Source organism: Neofelis nebulosa, chromosome 7 (assembly GCF_028018385.1).
Source record: "Neofelis nebulosa isolate mNeoNeb1 chromosome 7, mNeoNeb1.pri, whole genome shotgun sequence".
NCBI lineage: Eukaryota > Metazoa > Chordata > Mammalia > Carnivora > Felidae > Neofelis > Neofelis nebulosa.
In genome coordinates this window covers 28,295,729-28,316,132 of record NC_080788.1, presented here as the reverse complement: position 1 = coordinate 28,316,132, position 20,404 = coordinate 28,295,729, and the positions used below count along the sequence as shown (strand labels likewise).

The window sequence follows — 20,404 nt, the reverse complement described above, 5'->3', positions numbered from 1 at the left end:
GGGCTGGTTATTCTCCACTGCTGAGACAAGATCCTTCTGAATACTCTACTTAGTGCCCAATGAATCATGGGGTCTTCCTGTGTGGCTGACGGGAGCAAGTGATATGCTTGTCCCTCTGTGTTCTTCAAGATGGTGCGCTGGGCCTCCAGTCCTTTCATGTAGTTCTTTCTTTGACTTTGGGAAGTTTCCTGTCATGTAGGCATGCATCACCTTTTGCTGCATCCTCAGCTGGGGTGAGTGAGGTTACCTGCACAACTTCAGAGCAATATCGGGGCAACTCTCTCCTCTCTGCTTCTGTTCTGTGAACTCTGACTATATTGGCCTCCCTGACTCTGAGGTCTGCCCCCTTTATGCACATAGACTACTGTACTCCACCTGGTTCCCTTCCCTTGGCTGAGGCCTGTGAGCTCTTTGGGAGTGAAGAGTCGGAACATGTGTTTAGTAAGACTATTTATTGGTGAACATCTTGTCTTCTCTCCATTGTTTTGTATTATTTTTTGTTTTGCATTTCAGTGGTAAGTAAATACAGGCAGTTATTGTATTTTCATAGCACATATGTAATAAATGCATTTAGCAAAAATCTGCATATTTTTTTTTCAGTTATAGCAAATCTTTGATGAAAATAGCTTGTTTTTAGAAGGATAGATAAATAATTGTTTGTTGTTGTTTTTGTTTTTGTTTTTACTCTGGGAGACCATTAATGAACCTAATACCTGATCTATGAAATAGCAAAATGCAGATTACAGTGTGTTTTAGAACTAAACTGAAAGGTCAAATAGGAATAGAGCAAACTCTGATCTTTAAAGTTGAACCCGCACTTTATTTTCCTTTTTCAGGTGTGCCTTCAGATGCTGATTCTTCTGCTGCCAGTAATAAAATCAGTGGTGCAAATAATTCTAAGCCAAATCGCCCTTCTCTTGCCAAGATTCTTCTGTCATTGGATGGAAATCTGGCCAAACAGCAGGCCTTGTCTCATATACTTACAGCATTGCAAATCATGTATGCCAGGTAGGCTTCTTGGCTAACTTTTGAAATCCTGTAGTTATGTAAACTTTGAGTTTCTGTATTTTTGTTTGATCATATGTCTAGGAGACTATTGTGGTGTTATCTTTAAATGATGTGAGTTTTAGTTCACATACCCTTAGATAGTGAATGATGGTATCTTTGTGCTTTCTTTAATGGGGAATGAAATAGGAATCAGAAATCCAAACTTAAAAAACATTTTGTTATTCTTTATGGTGAGTAAACTCTAAGCATTACTGTGTGAGGAATGATATTGATGTGTATTGATACGAATATGCAGTAATGTTTAAGACCACTGGTCATCTTCTTCACTCAAACACTTGATGAGGCAGAGTTTTGATAATACTGACTTTCCAACATTTTGCTGCTATTTTCTCAGTCTGAATAAGTTGCCCATCTGTCATGGTTATGGACTTGATGAGTAGAAATAAATTACATAGGAAAATTAATTTCAGACCAAAGTCCAACTCTGTCATTGAGAAGATGTTTAGTCTTTGCAACTTTGTGTGAAGCACCCTTGGTACACAGCTCTCAGTAAATAAAAAATTATCCTCTAACAATAACCCTAGAAGATTTCTCAGGGAAATCCAGGGGTTTATTCTTGTCTGATTTTTATGTTTGATATTTTTCCACCTGTCATCACTGTGGTCATTCAGATAAATAAGATCTTAAGTAAACATTTTAGCTTTTAGTTGATGAATATTAGCTCATTAGTTTCCCAAAACTCCTTTATGTGTATCCTATAAAAATGAGGGCATCATTCAGTAAGGGCTTGTCCCTGCTCCTGACTCTTCTGTCCTGCAGTGGTAAAGGGCAGTTCACCACAGGTCTGGCTTTCTCTCCTGACAGAGATGCGGTGGTTGGGGCCCTCATGCCAGCTGGCATGATCGCCCCAGTGGAGTGTCCCTCATTCTCCTCCTCGGCACCTCCTTCTGATGTGTCTGCTATGGCCAGTCCTGTGAATGCAGAGGAATGTGTACTGGCTATTGATATTGAAGACAGACTGAGTCCAAATCCATGGCAAGAAAAGAGAGGAGAGGTAAAAATAAATAGAAAAGCAATAAAGCAACATTAGATCAAAAAGGAAATGGTAGCTACTTTGTATCTAGAGAAGTATAAGCCATTCTTCCACTGATTCAGAGTGCTTTTGTGCCTACTTCTGTGATTTTTGGCTTGGATTAGAAAATATTTTATTTAAAAGGATCTTTTTAGTGCTTAAGTAGAAATAGATTTATTCGTTTAAAAAGTTGCTAAATTCAAATCCATAGTCCTTTATCTGCAATTCTGACACCTTAAAGCTATTTTGGGGAAAAACCCAACTTGAAGAGTTGTGAGCTCATTTTAATCTTCATGTGACCATTGTGAATATTAATAGGTTTTCATGGGAATATGAATGTGCTTGACTTTGCAGGGTTGCCCTGTACCCCACTGGAGCTGGTGGTGTATGCTCCTTGCTAACCTGTATAACATCTGTGACATTCCAGATGACCCAAGGGGTTTGAGATCAGGCTTTTTGAAATTGTGTGGGAAGTGTGCCATGTTGCTGAGTTTTTCCTTTCCTTGTATACTTTTTAAACTAGATGATCTCTTCTGAAGATGCCATGACCCCCTCTGCAGTGACCCCATCTGCTTCCTCAGCTTCTTCTAGACCATTTATCCCAGTGACGGATGACCCAGGAGCTGCCAGCATCATTGCAGAAACTATGACAAAAACCAAAGAGGTCAAAGGGATTTCTTTTTTAACATTTTATTTGGAAATAATCTTAAATGTACACAAAAGTTGGAGAAATAGTACATAGAAATACAACACATTATACTACCATATACCGTTCACCTAGGTTCTCCAGTTGTTGGCATTTCTGAACCATTGTGGGGGAGCTGTAGGGCACAATCCCCTTTCATCCTCAAGGCTTTAGTGTACATTTCCTGAGTGTCAGGGCATTACATTGATCCAGGATTACTTTCTAATCCATAGACTTAATCAGGTTTTTGCTCATTGTTCCAACAGTGTCCTTTATGGGTTTAGAACCCATCTCAGGGTTGTGTGTTGTCTCTTTAGTACTCAATATGGGACATTCTTTAGTCCTTCCTTTTGGCTGAAGCACCATACGAAGGATGTAGAGTTCTTTTCATTGCACCCCTCTGGGGTATGTTCATTGTTGATTTGCTGCATTACTAGTGATACTAATTCTTATCACTTAAGAGTATCTGCCAGGTTTCTCTACCAGAAGTTAATAAGAGTGTATTAGTAATTATTCATGAGGAGATACTTTGAGACTGTAAATACCTATAAGTACCTTGTTCCTCATCATATTTTTACCCACTAGTTTCTAGTATCTGTTGATGATTCTAGCTGAATTCGTTATAACTGTGTTGTCACATGATGATTTTTCAGATTTCATCATTCCTTTTGGAATAGAATTGTTGCTGTTCTTCTGTGAGAAGCTCCCTTCTCATCTTTGTCTGTCTGTCTATCTATGATGATATAAAGTTGGATGGGATCCTACTTTACTCAATAATGACATACATTACTATCCTCATTTGACACCCCAATTATCCTAGACTTGGCCCTTGGGAGACCTTTTTGGCTGGTCATTTGTCCTGACATGTCCCCATAATTCTTTGAGCACTTCCTTACTTTTTGGTACAACAGTGTGTTCTGGACTTATCTTTCATTTGCCCTGTCCCTGCTCTGGAATCACCCATTTCTCCAATGATCCCTGATTCCTTTTAGTAGATCATAGAGTTTAGAAACAAGATCTGGAAACTTGGTAAGTTGACTGCTATCGGATGTTCTTGGTTTACACCTTCTCAGCAAACATGCATGCATCTGAGCATTTTTTTTTTTTTTTTAGCATCTTCTTTATAATAAACACCATGAGGGGTACCTGGGTGGCTCAGTCAGTTAAGCGTTCCACTCTTGATTTCAGCTCAGGTCATGGTCTTGCAGTTCATGAGATCGATCCCCATGTCAGGCTCTGTGATTGTACCTTGGAGCCTGCTTAGGATTCTGTCTCTCCCTCTCTCTACCCCTCCCCCACTTGTGCATGTGCTTGTACACTCTCTCTCTCAAAATAAGTAAACGAAAAAACCCCCAGCAAAACCATGAGTAGTTCAAACCACTATTTCAGCTTAGAATAAAAACCAAAAAACATTTTCAGTTTCAGTCCAACAACCACAGAATTTATCTTTGCTCTCTCCCTTTCTGTATTTAAAGTATATAATCCTTTTATTTGTTGCTGGATTGATTTGCTATTTTGTTGAGGGTTTTTATAGCTGGTATTCATAAAGGATACTACTAATCTATAGTTTTCTTATGATGTCTGCCTGGTTTGTGTATTTGAGGAATACTGGCCTTAGTGGAATGAGTTGGGACAGTGTTCTTTTTTACTGTTTCTTTTTTAGAATAGTTTGAAGGGTTAGTGTTACTTCTTCTTTAACTATTTTGTAGAATTTTATGTGTCCCTTTAACCGGTTCTCATCATTTTTTGCGTGTTTCCTTGCTTTCTGGCACAACACACAGTTCTAGTCTCAACAAAATGATTTATCCTCCAGCCCAGAAATCAAATGTTTCTCTAGGAAGTCTTGGTTCTTTTTAGTGGAGAATGGCATTTAGAAGGCAAGATCTGGGCCTTCATGTCCTCATTTAAGTTGGGGTATTGATGTTCTCAAGCATTCTTAGTGGACACAGCTAGGGAATAAATGTGTATGTGTATGTATATACACACAATAGATATGTATTCTTATATTTATTTCACTATATACCTACATATCTTGAAAACCACTGGTTCACAACAGTACAATCAATTCTAATACCTACACAGGATTCATTCTTCTTTTCTCCCCCTCTGTATTTATAACTCTCTTCTCTGAAAGTGAGAAACCTGATTCCTATTATTGGCAGTTTATTTACTTCCTCTTAGGTAGCCAGCCTCCCATGTTGGCTGCCACACCTTGCCCCACATGGATACCCCCTTTTCTCCACACAGCTTCTGACACTCAAAACCAGAAGTCATCCCCAGTGGATACCCCCTTTTCTCTGCACAGCTTCTGATGCTCAAAACCAGTTTGACTTCTGCTCAACTGCTTGATTTGTGACCTCTCCCTCACCTCCCAAGCTGGCTTGCCAAAGCAGGGACCCATTCTGTCACACCAGCCACCACCACATGTGGACACCCTCCCCACCCCCACTTAGGTGCTCCCTGTGCTGGGCTATCTTACCCTGCTCATACTCTCTCCCTTCTTCTTTGGGGACAAACATGCGTTCTTTTTTTTTTTTTTTTTTAAGTTTTTACTTAAATTCCAGTTAGTTAACAGTGTAATATTAGTTTCAGGTATAAATGATAGTGCTCATCAAACAAGTGTACTCCTTAATCCCCATCACCTACTTAACATGCATTATTTTCAATTACATTTGGAACTCTAGATTTATTATTTTATTACTACTGGCAAAAATATGTCCTATGGAAATTATTCTTAACCATCTGTGGTAATAAAAAGATTGCCATTTATAAATTAGGTGTCTAGACTCAGCTTCTCCTACTTCATGATCTCCTATGATGAAGGTTTAATGCAGAAATTATCCTGAATTATATAAAATTTTTGCTTTTAGGTAGAAGAGGGATTTCTTTCCTACCAGTTTATTTAAGAGACATAGGCACTAACCAGATTATACCCCTAAATTCCTATCATTTCAGTTTTGGTTTGAGTCATAAATAAATAAATAAATAACATAAAATGTATATGTAAATAAATAATTTTCATATTAGTATTAGGTTAGTATTAATCACGTGTTAATATATTCCACTGAATGCTTTTGCTGCTCTTCAGTGAGTGAGATTCTGTAATGGCATCATTTCTGATGAACTACACTTAACGATCTCTGGGAATCCATGCAGAGGTAGGAGCAGGGTCCATTTCTTTAAAGGGAGGAACTGTGTTCCTGGCACAGAGAAGTATGGTGTCTAGGGCCTAAGTCTGTGGAATTTGCACATTGGGTATGTCACATTTCCCTTAAGTTTCCTATGTGGGGCTTGTGCTTCCTTTATCTCGTTTCTTTTTCTGGAAAGGTTGGCACTAGTTTTGCTGAGATCCAGAAAGCAAAAGAGAAGAGGAGAGGCACATCTGGGATCTTGTTCTTCCCCTAATGATCCAGACTCTGCCTGGGGAACTAGAAGGTCCTGTGTTATTCCCCATTCAGCACAGGGTCTCAGTGATTCCCATTCCCTCTATGTCAAAAGCTCTGGGATTTCTCATCTCTGATGGCTCCTTGTTCCTTTCTATAAGTCAAACCCCACTACAACCCCCAAGACGCTCTTAGGTGTTGGATAGCAGGCTGTGAGGCAGCAGTGCTGGATGGGACATCCTCACAAGGTCAGAGGCTGCCACAGGCAAATAAGGGGCTCCTTTCACCTGCTACAGAGGAGGGAGAGGTAAATGATGACAGGTGGGGTATGTTCTAACTGACATACTGTGAATGAGAAGTAAGAGGAGAATATCTATTTTCATTTTCAAAGTACCCAAGGAACAAGAGATAATGGATACTGTGTTACGTGCCAGCCAACAAGTCACTTTAAAGCGATTTAGAGATTCTAGGAAAGAGTTATATAGAGAATGTAGGCAAAACATGTAAAAGTACAAATTTAGTTGATAGAAAATTCCCAAGCATATCTTATGAATCAGGGAGGGGTAAATTGTATATGTTGTGACTTCATTCCAGGCCATCCACCTATGGTTCGAATTTGGTCACAGTATAAATTGTCATTTATTTATAGTTTACGCATGCCTTTTCATAGATATTATCAGTATTTTGTAAAATAGTTAATTGGTCTTGAAAGCATAGTACATGGTGGTGGAAATTTTAGAGGTCTGTCCTTTCTTAACCTGGCATTTCATGAAAGTCCCTTATTCATCAGTAGTAGTCATGTATTCTTTGAGTTTATGGGTAAACTGGTGACTGTTTCATAATGTATCATTCCTCATTTTAATTGTTGGACTTTTTAGGATGTTGAAAGCCAAAATAAAGCAACAGGCCCAGAACCTCAGTCCTTGGATGAATTCACTAGTCTGCTCGTTGCGGATGACACTCGTGTCATGGTGGACTTGCTGAAGTTGTCCGTGTGCAGCCGGGCAGGGGACAAGGGCAGGGATGTGCTGTCAGCTGTGCTGTCTGGCATGGGTACCGCATACCCACAGGTGAGCCATGTAATGGGTGTCATGGGCTTCTCTCTGAGAGATATGCTACTGTTGACATCACACCTTCTCTCGTGCTTGATTTTATTCTAGGAGATAGCAGTTCAGAAGGACTCCTTGTAGACAAGCCCTTACTCTGTCCTGTGTGCTGTGGTTGTCCTCACTGTGCCTTCTGACATGATTTTGGTATTTTTTGCCATTTAGAAATTTCTGATTTTTATGAAGTTGGATCTGCCAGTTTTTTTCATTGATGGCTTCTGGATTTTGTATTATGCTGAAAAACTGCTTGCCTATGTGACATTATTTAAAGAAAATTTCCCAAGTTTCTTCCAATTATTTTTATGATTTCATTTATTATATTTACATTTTTGAGCCATCTGGGATTTATCTTGATATAAGGGATAATGTAGGGATCCAACTTTATTTTTTCCTAGATGGCAAACTTGTTGTCTGACAACCATTTATTGAATAATAGTAATAATAATCCATCCTTTTCCCAATGATTTGAAAAACATTTTAATCATATTGTAAATTCTTGTATATATTTGCGTCCATTTATGGACTCTTCTGTACATTAACCTAACCATTATGCTTTAAAATAGTTTTGATAGGGGCGCCTGGGTGGCGCAGTCGGTTAAGCGTCCGACTTCAGCCAGGTCACGATCTCGCAGTCCGTGAGTTCGAGCCCCGCGTCAGGCTCTGGGCTGATGGCTCGGAGCCTGGAGCCTGTTTCCGATTCTGTGTCTCCCTCTCTCTCTGCCCCTCCCCCATTCATGCTCTGTCTCTTTCTGTCCCAAAAATAAATAAAAAACGTTGAAAAAAATTAAAAAAAAAAAAAAAGTTTTAATATTTGGTAACACGAGGTCCATCAGGATTTTCTACTGTGGTGGCTAGCTGAGCCATCCGGTATAGTGGCTTCCAGTCACATGTACCTGTTGACCACTTGATGACTAGTGCACCTGAAGAACTGAAGTTTTCATTTTATTTAGCTTTAACTAATTTAAATGTGTATAGCTACATGTGGTTAGTTTAGGGTATAAAGTCAGCATCATATCAGTACATCTTAGAAATTGGATTGATCAGTCCTAAAACTTTTTGGCTTCCTAACGACTCTTTTATTTATCAGTGGCCTTCTGCCTTTTTAGAACTGGCCACATCAGGGAGTCTGATGCCATGAACTCTGTACAGAAATGTAACCTGTGTTTTTCTAGACCTTATATCACTGCCGCCCAAGTGAGAAAATACTTAAGTGTGATTGAGTGGTCTTGAAAACATAGTAAATGATTTGGTAGTTAGTAAATTAAATGGTTTGGGGCTTGTTATTTCTTAATCATATTCAGGAAGAACAGGAGGTAGGTTTCCTACTTTCTAGTTTTTTAAGGCAAGGTACTTGGCACAATTCTGAGAGATTGAATCAAGATGAATTGCCACAAGCAAAAGCTTTTTGTTTTTTGTTTTTTTGTGTTTTTGTTTTTTCACAAGTTTATTGCATTTGTGAGAGGAAAGGATATGAATGAGGACATGGATTTAAAGTAATAATGCCCAATATTTAGTACACACATATCTGCCAGGCCCAGTTGTGAGTGCATTCTCAGTATAGATGGTAGATGTTCTCTGCTTACAGATGAGGAAACTGAGGCTCTGAGACGTTGTCCACTGGCTGTGGACACTCAGGTTGCTGGTGGGTGGGAGAAATGGGACTGGACCCTGAGTGCTCTGAGGGAAAAGCCACATCTGTGATGCCTGTGTCACCCTCTTCTTGTTGACCTCTGCTGGGGGAGTGATGGGATTTTCAGAGGAGGATTGTGAAGCCCAGAAAACTCCTGGTGGACTGTGTGGTAGGTGTTTGATGCTCCCAACATGTGTGTCCCAGTGATGCACACTATGTTTAAGGGGAAACAGAAGCAAAGATAGGATTGTCTTCAGACTATCCTGGCCAGGGGCAAGATGCTGGTCTTGTGTCACCCCAACCTAATATTTGGGACTCTTAAAAGAGAGATGTCTGAATTTATAGTCCTGTTACCTAGATAGCAGTGATATTAGTTTGTCATTAACAAAACTATTTACTAAGCTCATCTATTTGTTATCTAAATGTGAGGAAAAATAGAGGAGAAAAATCATTTATTCCTGGAAAGTATAGAATACACAATAGTTTTTTTCTCTAAATTTCAAAAATTTTCAGGCTCTTACTGCTACAATAACATATTCTTATTTGTTTTTAAAAATAGAAATCAAAGAGTTTATAATCACCAGTATTTACCACTTCAGTGGTGTGAATCAGTAAAATTTTAAAATGAAATAAGTATTGGGGAGCCTTGGTGGATCAGTTGGTTAAGCGTCTGACTCTTGATTTTGGCTCAGGTCACGATCTCATTATTCACAAGTTTGACAACTGCATCAGGCTCTGTGCTAACAGTGCAAGCCTGCTTGGGATTCTCTCTCCCACCCTCTCTCTCTGCCCCTCCCCTGTGTGTGTTCTCTCTCTCAAAATAAATAAACTTAAAAAAAAAATGACATAAGGACATTATGGATTGTTCAGAGAAGATGGTATTGGGGCTGACCCTTAATGTCCTGGGTCAAGGGAAATCCCACTTATGTTTGTGCTTGTAGCTGTTTGTTTCAGGTATTATGCTGCTGTTTGATCTGGGTGGCTTGATTGTTCCTATCTATTCCTGCCCCCTCCTGTTTGACCCCCAATGACTTCTAGGATCTCGGTCATTTTTATCACCTTTCTGCTCCTGCCCTGGGTATTTTTGTTCCTGAGGCAGATTTTTCCTCACTAGGAAGTAATCTTGTCTTGGTATAAAAAAACTGTTGTGATCACAGTTTCATTGGTTGGCACATATTGAGTGTCTTGTGTATGTGAGGCAGCTCCCAGCTACTTACAAGCTTAACAGCACCTCTGAGGTCTGTGCTATCTTGATGTTATAGGTGAGGGAACCAAGCCCTGATTTAAACTAGATTTGTCAAATTCTGAAGTCCTATCCTGGTGCCCTGATCATGTCCCTGCTTCCTCCCCCAGGTGGCAGATATGTTGCTGGAGCTCTGTGTCACTGAGTTGGAGGATGTGGCCACAGACTCGCAGAGTGGTCGCTTGTCCTCTCAGCCTGTGGTGGTGGAGAGTAGCCATCCCTACACAGACGACACTTCCTCCAGTGGAACAGTGAAGATACCAGGTACTCAGCGCTGGCCTAGGGGGAGGAGGGGGGAAGAATCTCTGCCTATAGAATAGCTTCATTTCTATAATTGTATCAGAAGTACACCATTTTATAGAAAAGAAGCTACAGAATTGCTTTAGACTTATTTCCCAACTTTTTAAAAATACTTTTTTTCTCAAAATAAACATGATACAGAAAACCATGCAGAATGAATGTTTAGCTTAACGATTATCAGGTGTGGTTGCCATAGTCCCCAAAACTCAGATCTAGAAGAAGTCCTGTGCCAGTTTCCAGAAACTCTTCTTGTGTCCCCACTAAAGTGATTGCTGCCCGCCCTTAGAGATAATGCTGACTTGTATTTCTGGGCAGTTTCTGTTACCCAGGTGTGTACCCTCTTCTAAGTCTCTTTCTAATTAATAGTTTCTATCTTTTAAGTTTCTTATTGTAACTTTAGTTCTTGATTTTCTTTTTCCTTTTTTTCAACAATCTGTGTGTTGAGGAACCTCAGCCTTTAACCCATTGGTCTTCCCTGCAGCCTGGATTTGCATACTCCTATTGCACTTCAGCCTATTCTTGATCCTTGTCTTTCTGCAAATTTCTCCTGATTCAGAGTTCCAAGTAGTTCAGACCTTTGGCAAGACCATTGGTGGTTGTGTCCCTGTGCCTGCTTGTCTTTCCTTATGTGATGTCAGCAGCTACTGATACTCAGAGCCTGAGGCCATTAATCCATTGAGGGTTGCAAAATGGTGCTATTCTAATTGTTCCATTCTTTTCCTGTTTATTAGCTGGAATACTTTATAAAGAGATATTTCCCCTCATCCTTTAGTTAGTTATCTAGGGGTGCTGTTTGCATAAGCAAGACAGGATTAAAAGCTTTCTTCTATTTATATTTTTAAGAGGATGAATTGATTCCCTATCATTCTTTGAAGGTGACCAGAATTTTTTTTTCTTTTATATTGTTATGCACTTACAGATTTAAAAATATATGATGGGCTTTAATCTCTTGTGACTCTTATTCTGTTGAAGCTCAAATTATCCTATCTCTAGATATCAGGAACCTCTTCAATTTGTTCTGGAAATGACATTGGTGATCCATTGATAACCTCCATGCAGTCTGGTATAACAAGATTCTTTGGGCTTGTCATGTAGTTTCTGCCCCCTACCTGGAATCTTCCTTGGTGTCTTTCAGTGGAGAAGGCATTTTAGATTACTGGGTTGTCATTGTTTCTAGACCTTTTCAATAGACAGAGGTAGGATGAATGGTTGGGCAGTCCCCTTTCTTTTGAGTTCATACTGATACATTGGATTCAAATTCAGAACTGCAAGGTTTCTATTAACCTCTTACATTACTTCTGTGTTTTCTTCTATACTGAAAATCTTGATTAGATAGGGGATGACAGAATTATAATATCTCAAAATTATTCATTTGCTTTATTTGACATTTCAGAAACAAGAGACTAAGGATTCAAATCTAATATAAGCAAACATGAATACAGTTCCTGAAATAGCAAAAAAAAAAAAAAAAATTTGGCTTATTCTCTCTTCCTTCTCCCAACTTTATTAAAATGTTATTATACTGTATCTACCAGAGCATAATAACCATTACATACCGTACTTCTATTCAGTCTTCATTTAGTTTTATTTTTACTCTGTTAATGCTCACTTCTAGTCCTTTGTCTCTCTCTCTCTTTTTTAAAAATATTTATTCATTTTGAGAGGGAGAGAGAGAGTGTGTAAGCAAGGGAAGGGCAGAGAGAGAGGGAGAGAGAGAATCCCAAGCAGGCTCTGTGCTTAGAGCACATCATGGGGCTAAATCTCATGAACCATACCATGACCTGAGCTTAAATCAAAAGTCGGTCGCTCAACTGACTGAGCCATCCAGGGGCCCTATCTCTTTTTTCATTATGATTGACTGAAGCTCACACTTTAGTCAATTCTTCAGTGGGCTCAGGATAGCAGCCCTGGGATCGGCTTGTCCATGACAGTTTGTGCTCAAACTTGAAAGTTAGGTTTTCTTGGTAGTAAATTTTTGGATCACCTGTTCTTCCTCTGTGAAAGTGTGATGGTGGTAATCTGTTTTTCCACTTATGTATTGTGCTTTGTTTCAGTAATTTTACTAGAATATGTTTTCAAATGGTTATTATAGGCGGTATTCACAGATAGGTGGTATGTTCCTTTAAAATGCAGTTTCAGACCTGCAGTGCAGACCTGTTTGTGTTACAGTTTGTACTGTTTGTAATCCCTTAGCCCTCTTTCATGGACCCGTGATCATCATCGTGTATTAGATACCTTTTAGACTCCATGTTAACTATTGCCTCTCAAATACTTCCTACCTTTCTCTTTTTCTTCTTTTCCTCCTTCTCTTTGTTTTAAAGCACCATCTATTTGTGTTCATTTACTCTTATGCCCTTTCTAATTTAGTCTGTATTTAAAATTTTTTTTAATGTTTGTTTTTGAAAGAGACCAAGTGTGAGTGGCGGAGGGTCACAGAGAGAGGGAGACACAGAATATGAAGCAGGCTCCAGGCTCTGAGCTGTCAGCACAGAGTCCAATGAAGGACTTGAACTCATGAGCTGTGAAATCATGACCTGAGCTGAAGTTGGACGCTTAACTGACTGAGCCACCCAGGTGTCCCACTCCAGCTTGGTAATAAAACTTGAAGTCCAGAAATGTGATGCCTCCATTTTTGCCTTTCTTTTTCAAGGTTGCTTTGGCTATTCAAAGTCTTTTGTGGTTCCATATAAATTTTAGGATTGTTTGTTCTAGCTCTGTGAAAAATGCTATTGGTCTTTGGATAGGGATTGCATTAAATGTGTAGATTACTTTGGGTAGTATAAATATTTTAACAATATTTGTTCTTCCAATTCATGAGCATGGAACATCTTTCCATTTCTTTGTGTCTTCAGTTCCTTTTGTCAGTGTTTTATAGTTTTCACAGTACAGGTCTTTCACCTTTTTGCTTAGGTTTATTCCTAGGTATCTTATTATTTTGGGTGCAATTGTAAATGGGATTTTTTTTTTTTTGAATTTCTCTTTCTTTTGCTTCGTTATTAGTGTATAGAAATGCAACAGATTTCTGCACATTAATTTTGTATCCTGTGATTTTACTGAACTTATTTATTAGTTCTAGTAGTTTTTTTTGGTGGAGTCTTTAGAGTTTTCTATGTGAAATATCATGTCATCTGCAAATCAGAAAGTTTTGCTTTTCTTTCTTGCCCATTTGAATACCTTTTATGTCTTTTTGTTTTCTCAATGCTGTGGCTAGGACTTCCAGTACTATGTTGAATAAAAGTGGTGAAAGTGGACATTCTTGTCTTATTCCTGACTTTAGGGGGAAAGCTCTCAGTATTGCCTCATTGAGTATGATGTTCGCTGTGGCTTTTTCATATATGGTCTTAGTTATGCTGAGGTATGTTCCCTCTAAACCTACTTTTTTGAGGGCTTTTAGCATGGATGGATGTTGTACTTTTTCAGGTGTTTTTTCTGAGTCTGTTGAAATGATCATATGGTTTATATATCATGTTGATGAATTTGTGAATGTTGAACCATGCTTGCATCCTCAGAATAAATCCCATTTTTTGTGGTGAATGGTTTTTTTAATGTAATGTTGAATTTGGTTTGCTAATTTTTTGCTAATTTGGTTTTGCTATTTTTTTGAGGATTTTTGCATCTATGTTTATCAGAGATATTGACCTGTAGTTCTCTTTTTTTATGTGGTGTCTTTATCTGGTTTTGGTATCAGGGTGATACTGACACCATAGAATGAGCTTAGAAGTTTTCCTTCCTCTTCTGTTTTTTGGAATAGTTTGAGAAGAACAGGTATTAACTCTTCTTTAAATGTTTGTTAGAGTTCACCTGTGAAACTGTCTAGTCCTGGACTTATATTTGTTGGGAGTTTTTTGATTACTGATTCAGTCTCCTTGCTGGTAATTGGGCTATTCAAATTTTCTATTTCTTCCTGTTTCAGGTTTGGTGGGTAATATGTTTGTAGGAATTTATCCATTTTTTTCTAGGTTGTCTAATTTTTTGGCATATGGTTTTTAATAACATTCCCTTACAATTAAAAAAATTTCTTTTACTGTTTATATATTTTTGAGACAGAGGGAGACAGAGTACGAGTGGGGGAGGGGCAGAAAGGGAGACACAGAATCTGAAACAGGCTCCAGGCTCTGAGTTGTCAGCACAGAGCCCGATGCGGGGCTCCAACCCATGAACCCTGAGATCATGACCTGAGCTGAAGTTGGACGCTTAACCAGGCGTCCCTCCCTTACAATTGTATATATTTTTGTGGTGTTGGTTGTTATTTCTCCTCTTTCATTTGTCACTTTTTTTTATTGGAGTTGCTTTTTTTTTTCTTTGATGAGTCTGGCTAGAGGTTTATCAATTTTGTTGATCTTTTCAAAGAACTAGCTCCTGGTTTTATTGATTTATTCTATTGTTTTTTTTTAGTTTCTATATCATTTATTTCTGTTCCAATCTTTATTTTCTTTCTTCTGCTGGTTTTACGTTTCATTTGTTGTTCTTTTTCTAGCTCTTTTAAATGTAAAGTTAGGTTGTTTATGTGAATTTTTCTGTTTTCTTCATGTAGGCCTGTATTGCTATAAACTTACCTCTTGGAACATTTTTGCTGCATTCCAAAAGTTTTGGACCATTTTGTTTGATTCCATGTACTTTTTTTTCCCCAAAGTTTATTTACTCATTTTGAGAGAGAGAGTGAGCATGAGCAGGGGAGGTGCAGAGAGAGAGGAAGACGGAGAGAGAAAAGAGAGAGAAGAGAGACAGAGAGAGAGAGAGAGAGAGAGAGAGAGAGAGAGAGAGAGAGTGTGAGTCAGTCCCAAGCAGGCTCCATGCTGTAAGCACAGAGTCAGATGTGGGGCTCGAACCCACAAACCGTGAGTTCATGACCTGAGCTGAAATCCAGAGTCGGATACTTAACCAGCTAAGCCACCCAGGCGCCCCTGATTCCATGTACTTTTTGATTTCTTCTTTGATTTCTTGGTTAACCCATTTATTTTTCAGTAGCATGTTATTTACCCTCCGTGTATTTGTGGTTTTCCAGACTTTTCCTATAGTTTCATAATGATTTCTGATTTCTAGTCTCATAATGTTGTGATCAGAAAAGATGCATGGTATGGCTTTGATTTTCTTGAATTTGTCAAGGCTCGTTTTGTGGACTACTCCGTGATCTGTTTTGGAGGATGTTCTGTGCCCTCCTGAAAAGAACATGTATTCTGCTGTTTTTGAATGGAATGTTCTGAATATGTGTATTAAATTCATCTGGTCCAGTGTGCCATTCAAAGCCACTGTTTCCTTGTTGATTTTCTGTTTGGATGATCTGTCCATCATTGTAAGTGGAGTGTTAACATCTCCTACTATTAGTATGTTACTTTCAATTAGTTTCTTTATGTTTGTTATTAACTATTTTATGTATTTCAGTATTCCTGTATTGAGTGCATAAATATTTACAGTTGTTATATCTTTTTGTTGGAGTGTCTTCTTTATTATTGTAATGTGTCTTTCTTGGTATGTTGTTACAGTCTTTGTTTTAAAATCTACTTTAAGTATTGCCACTTTGGCTTTCTTTTGACATCCATTTATATGATAAGTGTTTCTTCACTCCCTCACTTTCAGTGTGCAGGTGTCTTTAGGTCTGAAATGAGTCTCTTGTAGGCAGCATATAGATAGGTCCTGTTTTTTTGTTTGTTTGTTTTGTTTTTTATCCATTCTGACACCTTGTGTCTTTTGATTGGAGCATTTAGTCCATTTACATTCAAAGTGATTATTGATAGATACCTATTTATTGCCATAAATTGATTGTTGTTTTGCAGTTGTTTCTGAGGTTTTTCACTGATCCTTTTTTCTTTCTTTTGTGGTTTGCTGGTTTTCATTAATGATATATTTGAATTTCTTTCTCTTTATTCTTTGCATATCAGTAGGTTTTGATTTGTGGTTACCATTAGGTTTGTATATAACATCTTCTGCATATAAGCAATCTATATTAAGTTGATGGTTGTGTAAGTTTGAACCCATTTTTTTCTCCTCTCTCCCCCAATGTTTTAGTATATGGTGTCATATTTTACATCTGTTTATATTGTGAATACCTTGACTGATTTTAGTTGTGTCATTTTGTTCCCCCAGTCTTTGGGCCTCTTTCTGAGTTGTTTGCTCTGATGTGAGTGTTACCTAGTTGTATCTGTGGGGTAAAGTGAATTTAGGGTTTTCCTATCTGCCTTCTTCCCCAGAAGTGCTTATCATTTCTACTTTTAAAATATATATATTACAAACTTCGCCATTTCTAACTCCAGGCCATTCTGGGTCCAACCACCTAGTCACATCCAGTTTATTATATGAGCACCATATATTAGTGGGCTGCTCATGTTCCCACCTCTACACCTAACCTTCTGTGTCCTCCAGAATCATCTCCCTACAGGACATCCAGAGATGCTCTCTTAAAACCACCCTGTGAACCAACCCAGTCAGAACATGCTGGTCCTCTGCTTAAAACCCACCAGTATATCCCTATAACCTTAAAATAGGAGCTAAACTTCTCTAACCATGGCCTATGCAACTTTGTATGAACCCTGATCACCTCTTCAATGTATTCCTTTCTCCCTCGTTGTCTCTCCTTCCTGGCGCCTCCTCGTCATCTTCTTTCCTAGTCCTGAAATATATTCCAGGTTCAGGATATTTGTCTCACTTCATATTTGCCATCTGCCTGAAATATTCTTCCCCTAGGCAATTAGTTATAGAGTTCTGACCATTCTCTTGTTCAGAGAATTCTTTCCTAACCATCATATGCAGAAACAGCCTTTCCCCAATCTCATTTCACACATGTCTTTCTTTATAGCAGTTTAAAGGGCATCATCTATTCCTTAATCTAGAGCAGAGACTGACTACAATCAGTGTTGTATACAAAGGGGGAGAGTGGAAATCCTTTTCCTTGTTCCAGTAGGGTGAATATATTCAGTCTCTCAGCATTAAATTCATTAACTATAGATTTTTCATAAATGCCCTTATCAACTTGGGGAAGTTTCTATTCCTACTTAGTGGGGGGTAGTAGGTACATTTTATGAATGAGTGTTGGATTTGGCAAATGCTTTTTGTGTGTTTTGTTACTCAGTAATGCATATTGCAGAAATCAGTTTTTGGATATTAAACTCACTCTGATCTTAAACAAATCACAGTTGTTCATAATGTATAATCTTTATTATATGTTACAGGATTTGGTTTGCTAATATTTTGTTAAGAATTTTTGCATCTATTTTCATGAATAGTATTGCCCTATAGCTTTTTTTTAGGTTTGTATTTTAAAATTTATTCATTTATTCATATAGCTTTTCTTTCTTGTGATAGCTTTGCCTGGTTTTGGTGTCAGGATAATACTGGCCTTAATACATGTTCCTTCCTCCTCTTTTCTCTGAAAGAGTTTGTGTAGGATTGACATTCTTCCTGTTGGGAATGCAAGATACCTCTCTTCCTGTTGGGGTCTGCAACTGATGAAGAATGGTAGGGCATGAAAGCTCCCCATTCTAGCCTCCTGACTTCATTTGAAATGAGGTGTCCTTTATTTAGCTTCACACATAGGTTTACCAATTTATTATAAAGGATATTATAAAGGGTGCAGATGAATAGCAAGATGAACAGGTACATAGGATGAGGTCAGGAAAAGACCTGATACAGGGGCTTTTGTTGCTATGAAACTGGGGTATATCATCCTCCCAGCTTGGTGTCTTATCAAATCTTGCTATTCAGGAGTTTTATGTATCTTAATCTACAATACCCCCTCCACCTTACCTCCCCTTCCCAGAGATCTCTTGGTGGTATTAAAAGAGCCAGCCCTCTAATCATTTGGTCTTTCTGGTGACCAGCCCCATTCTGAGGTAATCTAGAGACCCCACCCTAAATTACCTCATTAGCATAAATTTAGGTAGGCTCAAAAAGGCTCCTTATGAATGACAAAAGACACTCCTAACAGAAAATTTCTAGGGTCTTAGGAGCTTTGTGCCAATGATGAGATACAAGATATGTATAATAAAATACATATTTTATTATAACACAATAGTGATATTCCTTCTTTTTTTCCTGGTTTTGATCATTTGTATCTTCTACATTTCTGCCCCCCAATCATTCATCTTAAAAGTTTATTTTGTTGATCTTTTCAAAGAACTAATTTCTGGTTCCATTGATTTGTTTTGTTCTTCAGTTGTTTTTCTGTTTTCTCTTTTACTGATTTCTATTCTGATCTTTATAATTTTCTTCCTTCTGCTTCAGGTACAATATGTTTTTGCTTTTTGTTTTTAGTTTTTTTAAGGTAGAACCATAGATTATTGAGACCTCTTTTCTAATAGAGTTTGAAGTGACAGATTTCCTTCTACACACTGCTTTGGCTATGCCACATAAATTATGATAATGCTGTGTTTTCAAGTTTTGTTCAGCCTAAATATTTCCTAATTTCTTTTTTGAGATCTCTTGTTTGAACCATGGATTATTTAGAAGTGCCGTTTAAGTATTGGAGGTTTCCCAAATTTCCTTCTTTTGTTGATTTCTGATTCAATTCCACTGTAATACAATTATGGTTGTAGTTGTTCAGTCATACATTGAATGATTTCACATCTTTTAAATTTATTGAAACTTGTTTTATAGAATGTGGTCTATCATAGAATGCTTCATGTCTGCTTAATAGGAATGTACATTATTCCTTTGTTGGGGAGTGTTCTGTAATTATTATCTGTAAGGTTAAGATGGTTGGTAGTCCTGTTGAAATATGTAGTCTTATTGATTTTCTTTCATTCATTCTGTCAGTTCTGGAGACTTGGATATTGAAACCTTCAGCTATAATTGTGGACTTGTCTACTTCTTTCATTTCTATCAGCTTTCCATTCATACATTTTGGAGCTTTGTTGTTAGGTGTGCATACCTTTGTAATTGTTATTTATATCTGATGTTTGATTCTTTTTTCAGTGTGAAATGTCCCTTTTTGTTTCTATTAACATTTCTTGCCTTAAAGTCTGTTTTGTGTAATATTTGTATAGCGACTCCATTTCTTTTATGGTGATTGTTTCCATACTAGATTTTTTTCCATCTTTTTACTTCGAACTTTTTTTTGTCTTTGAGCCTGGGTTTGTCTCTGGTTATGCACCTTTTAGTTGCATCTTGCTTTTTTCATCCAGCAATCTCTGCTTTTTGATTGAGATGCTTAGGCCATTCATATCTAATGTAATTATGGCTTTGGTTGGATTTACATCTGGCATTTTGCTATATTTTCTCTAATGCCTGTGTCTTCTTTTGTTCTTCCTTTAGTGCTTTCTTTTGTGTTAAAATTTTTTCGTGTGTAACATTTTAATTCCTCTGTTGATTTTCAGCCACTTTTTTTAGTGTTTGTTCTAGGGTCTAAAATAAGCATTTGAATATATCACCATCTACTTCATGGTTAATATCTTAATTCTGGTAAAATGTAGCAACTTTGCTCCAGTGTGGTTCTATTTCCTTTTCTCTCCTTTTTGCTGTTATTGTCATATATGTTACATTTATATATGTTAGAAATTTGTGCCACATACTTGTAACTATATCTGTTATACATACATGTATATGGTATGATAATCATTGCATTATGTCAAGGATTAGCAAACTTCCGTGTGTCACAAAATATTATTTTGATTTTTTTTCTAACCATTTGAAAATACACAAATCATTCTTTGCTCACAGGCTATGCAAAAATGGGGGGTGAGACAGATATGGCCCATGGACTATAGTTTCCTAAGCTCTGCTCCATGTAATATTTTGTATTTTAAAAGTATTAAGAAAAGGAAAGGGAAAAAAAATACTTATGCTGTCTCTTAACCCACATATTTCCCTTTTCCAGTGCTTTTTATTTCTTCCCATGGATTCAGGTTTCTATTTGATATCATTGTATTTCAGCCTGGAATACTGTAAATGGTTTTTCTAAAGCATATCTGCTAGCAGTTCTCTCACTATGTGTTTATTTGGGAATGTTTTAATTTTGCCTTCACTTTTTGAAGGATAGTTTTGCT

The 20,404-nt window shown here is 37.8% G+C and overlaps 1 protein-coding gene across 4 annotated transcripts in view; it reads left to right on the top strand.

The window, feature by feature from the left end:
• HERC2 (HECT and RLD domain containing E3 ubiquitin protein ligase 2) overlaps positions 1-20,404 on the top strand; it is a 270,781-nt gene that overhangs the window by 211,360 nt on the left and 39,017 nt on the right. For all 4 annotated transcript variants that reach the window (XM_058736915.1, XM_058736914.1, XM_058736917.1 and 1 more), the window contains 5 exons: positions 837-1,008; positions 1,873-2,062; positions 2,604-2,744; positions 7,027-7,218; positions 10,238-10,391. In XM_058736915.1, the coding sequence (XP_058592898.1) occupies positions 837-1,008; positions 1,873-2,062; positions 2,604-2,744; positions 7,027-7,218; positions 10,238-10,391 (849 nt within the window). The remainder of the gene's footprint in view (positions 1-836; positions 1,009-1,872; positions 2,063-2,603; positions 2,745-7,026; positions 7,219-10,237; positions 10,392-20,404) is intronic.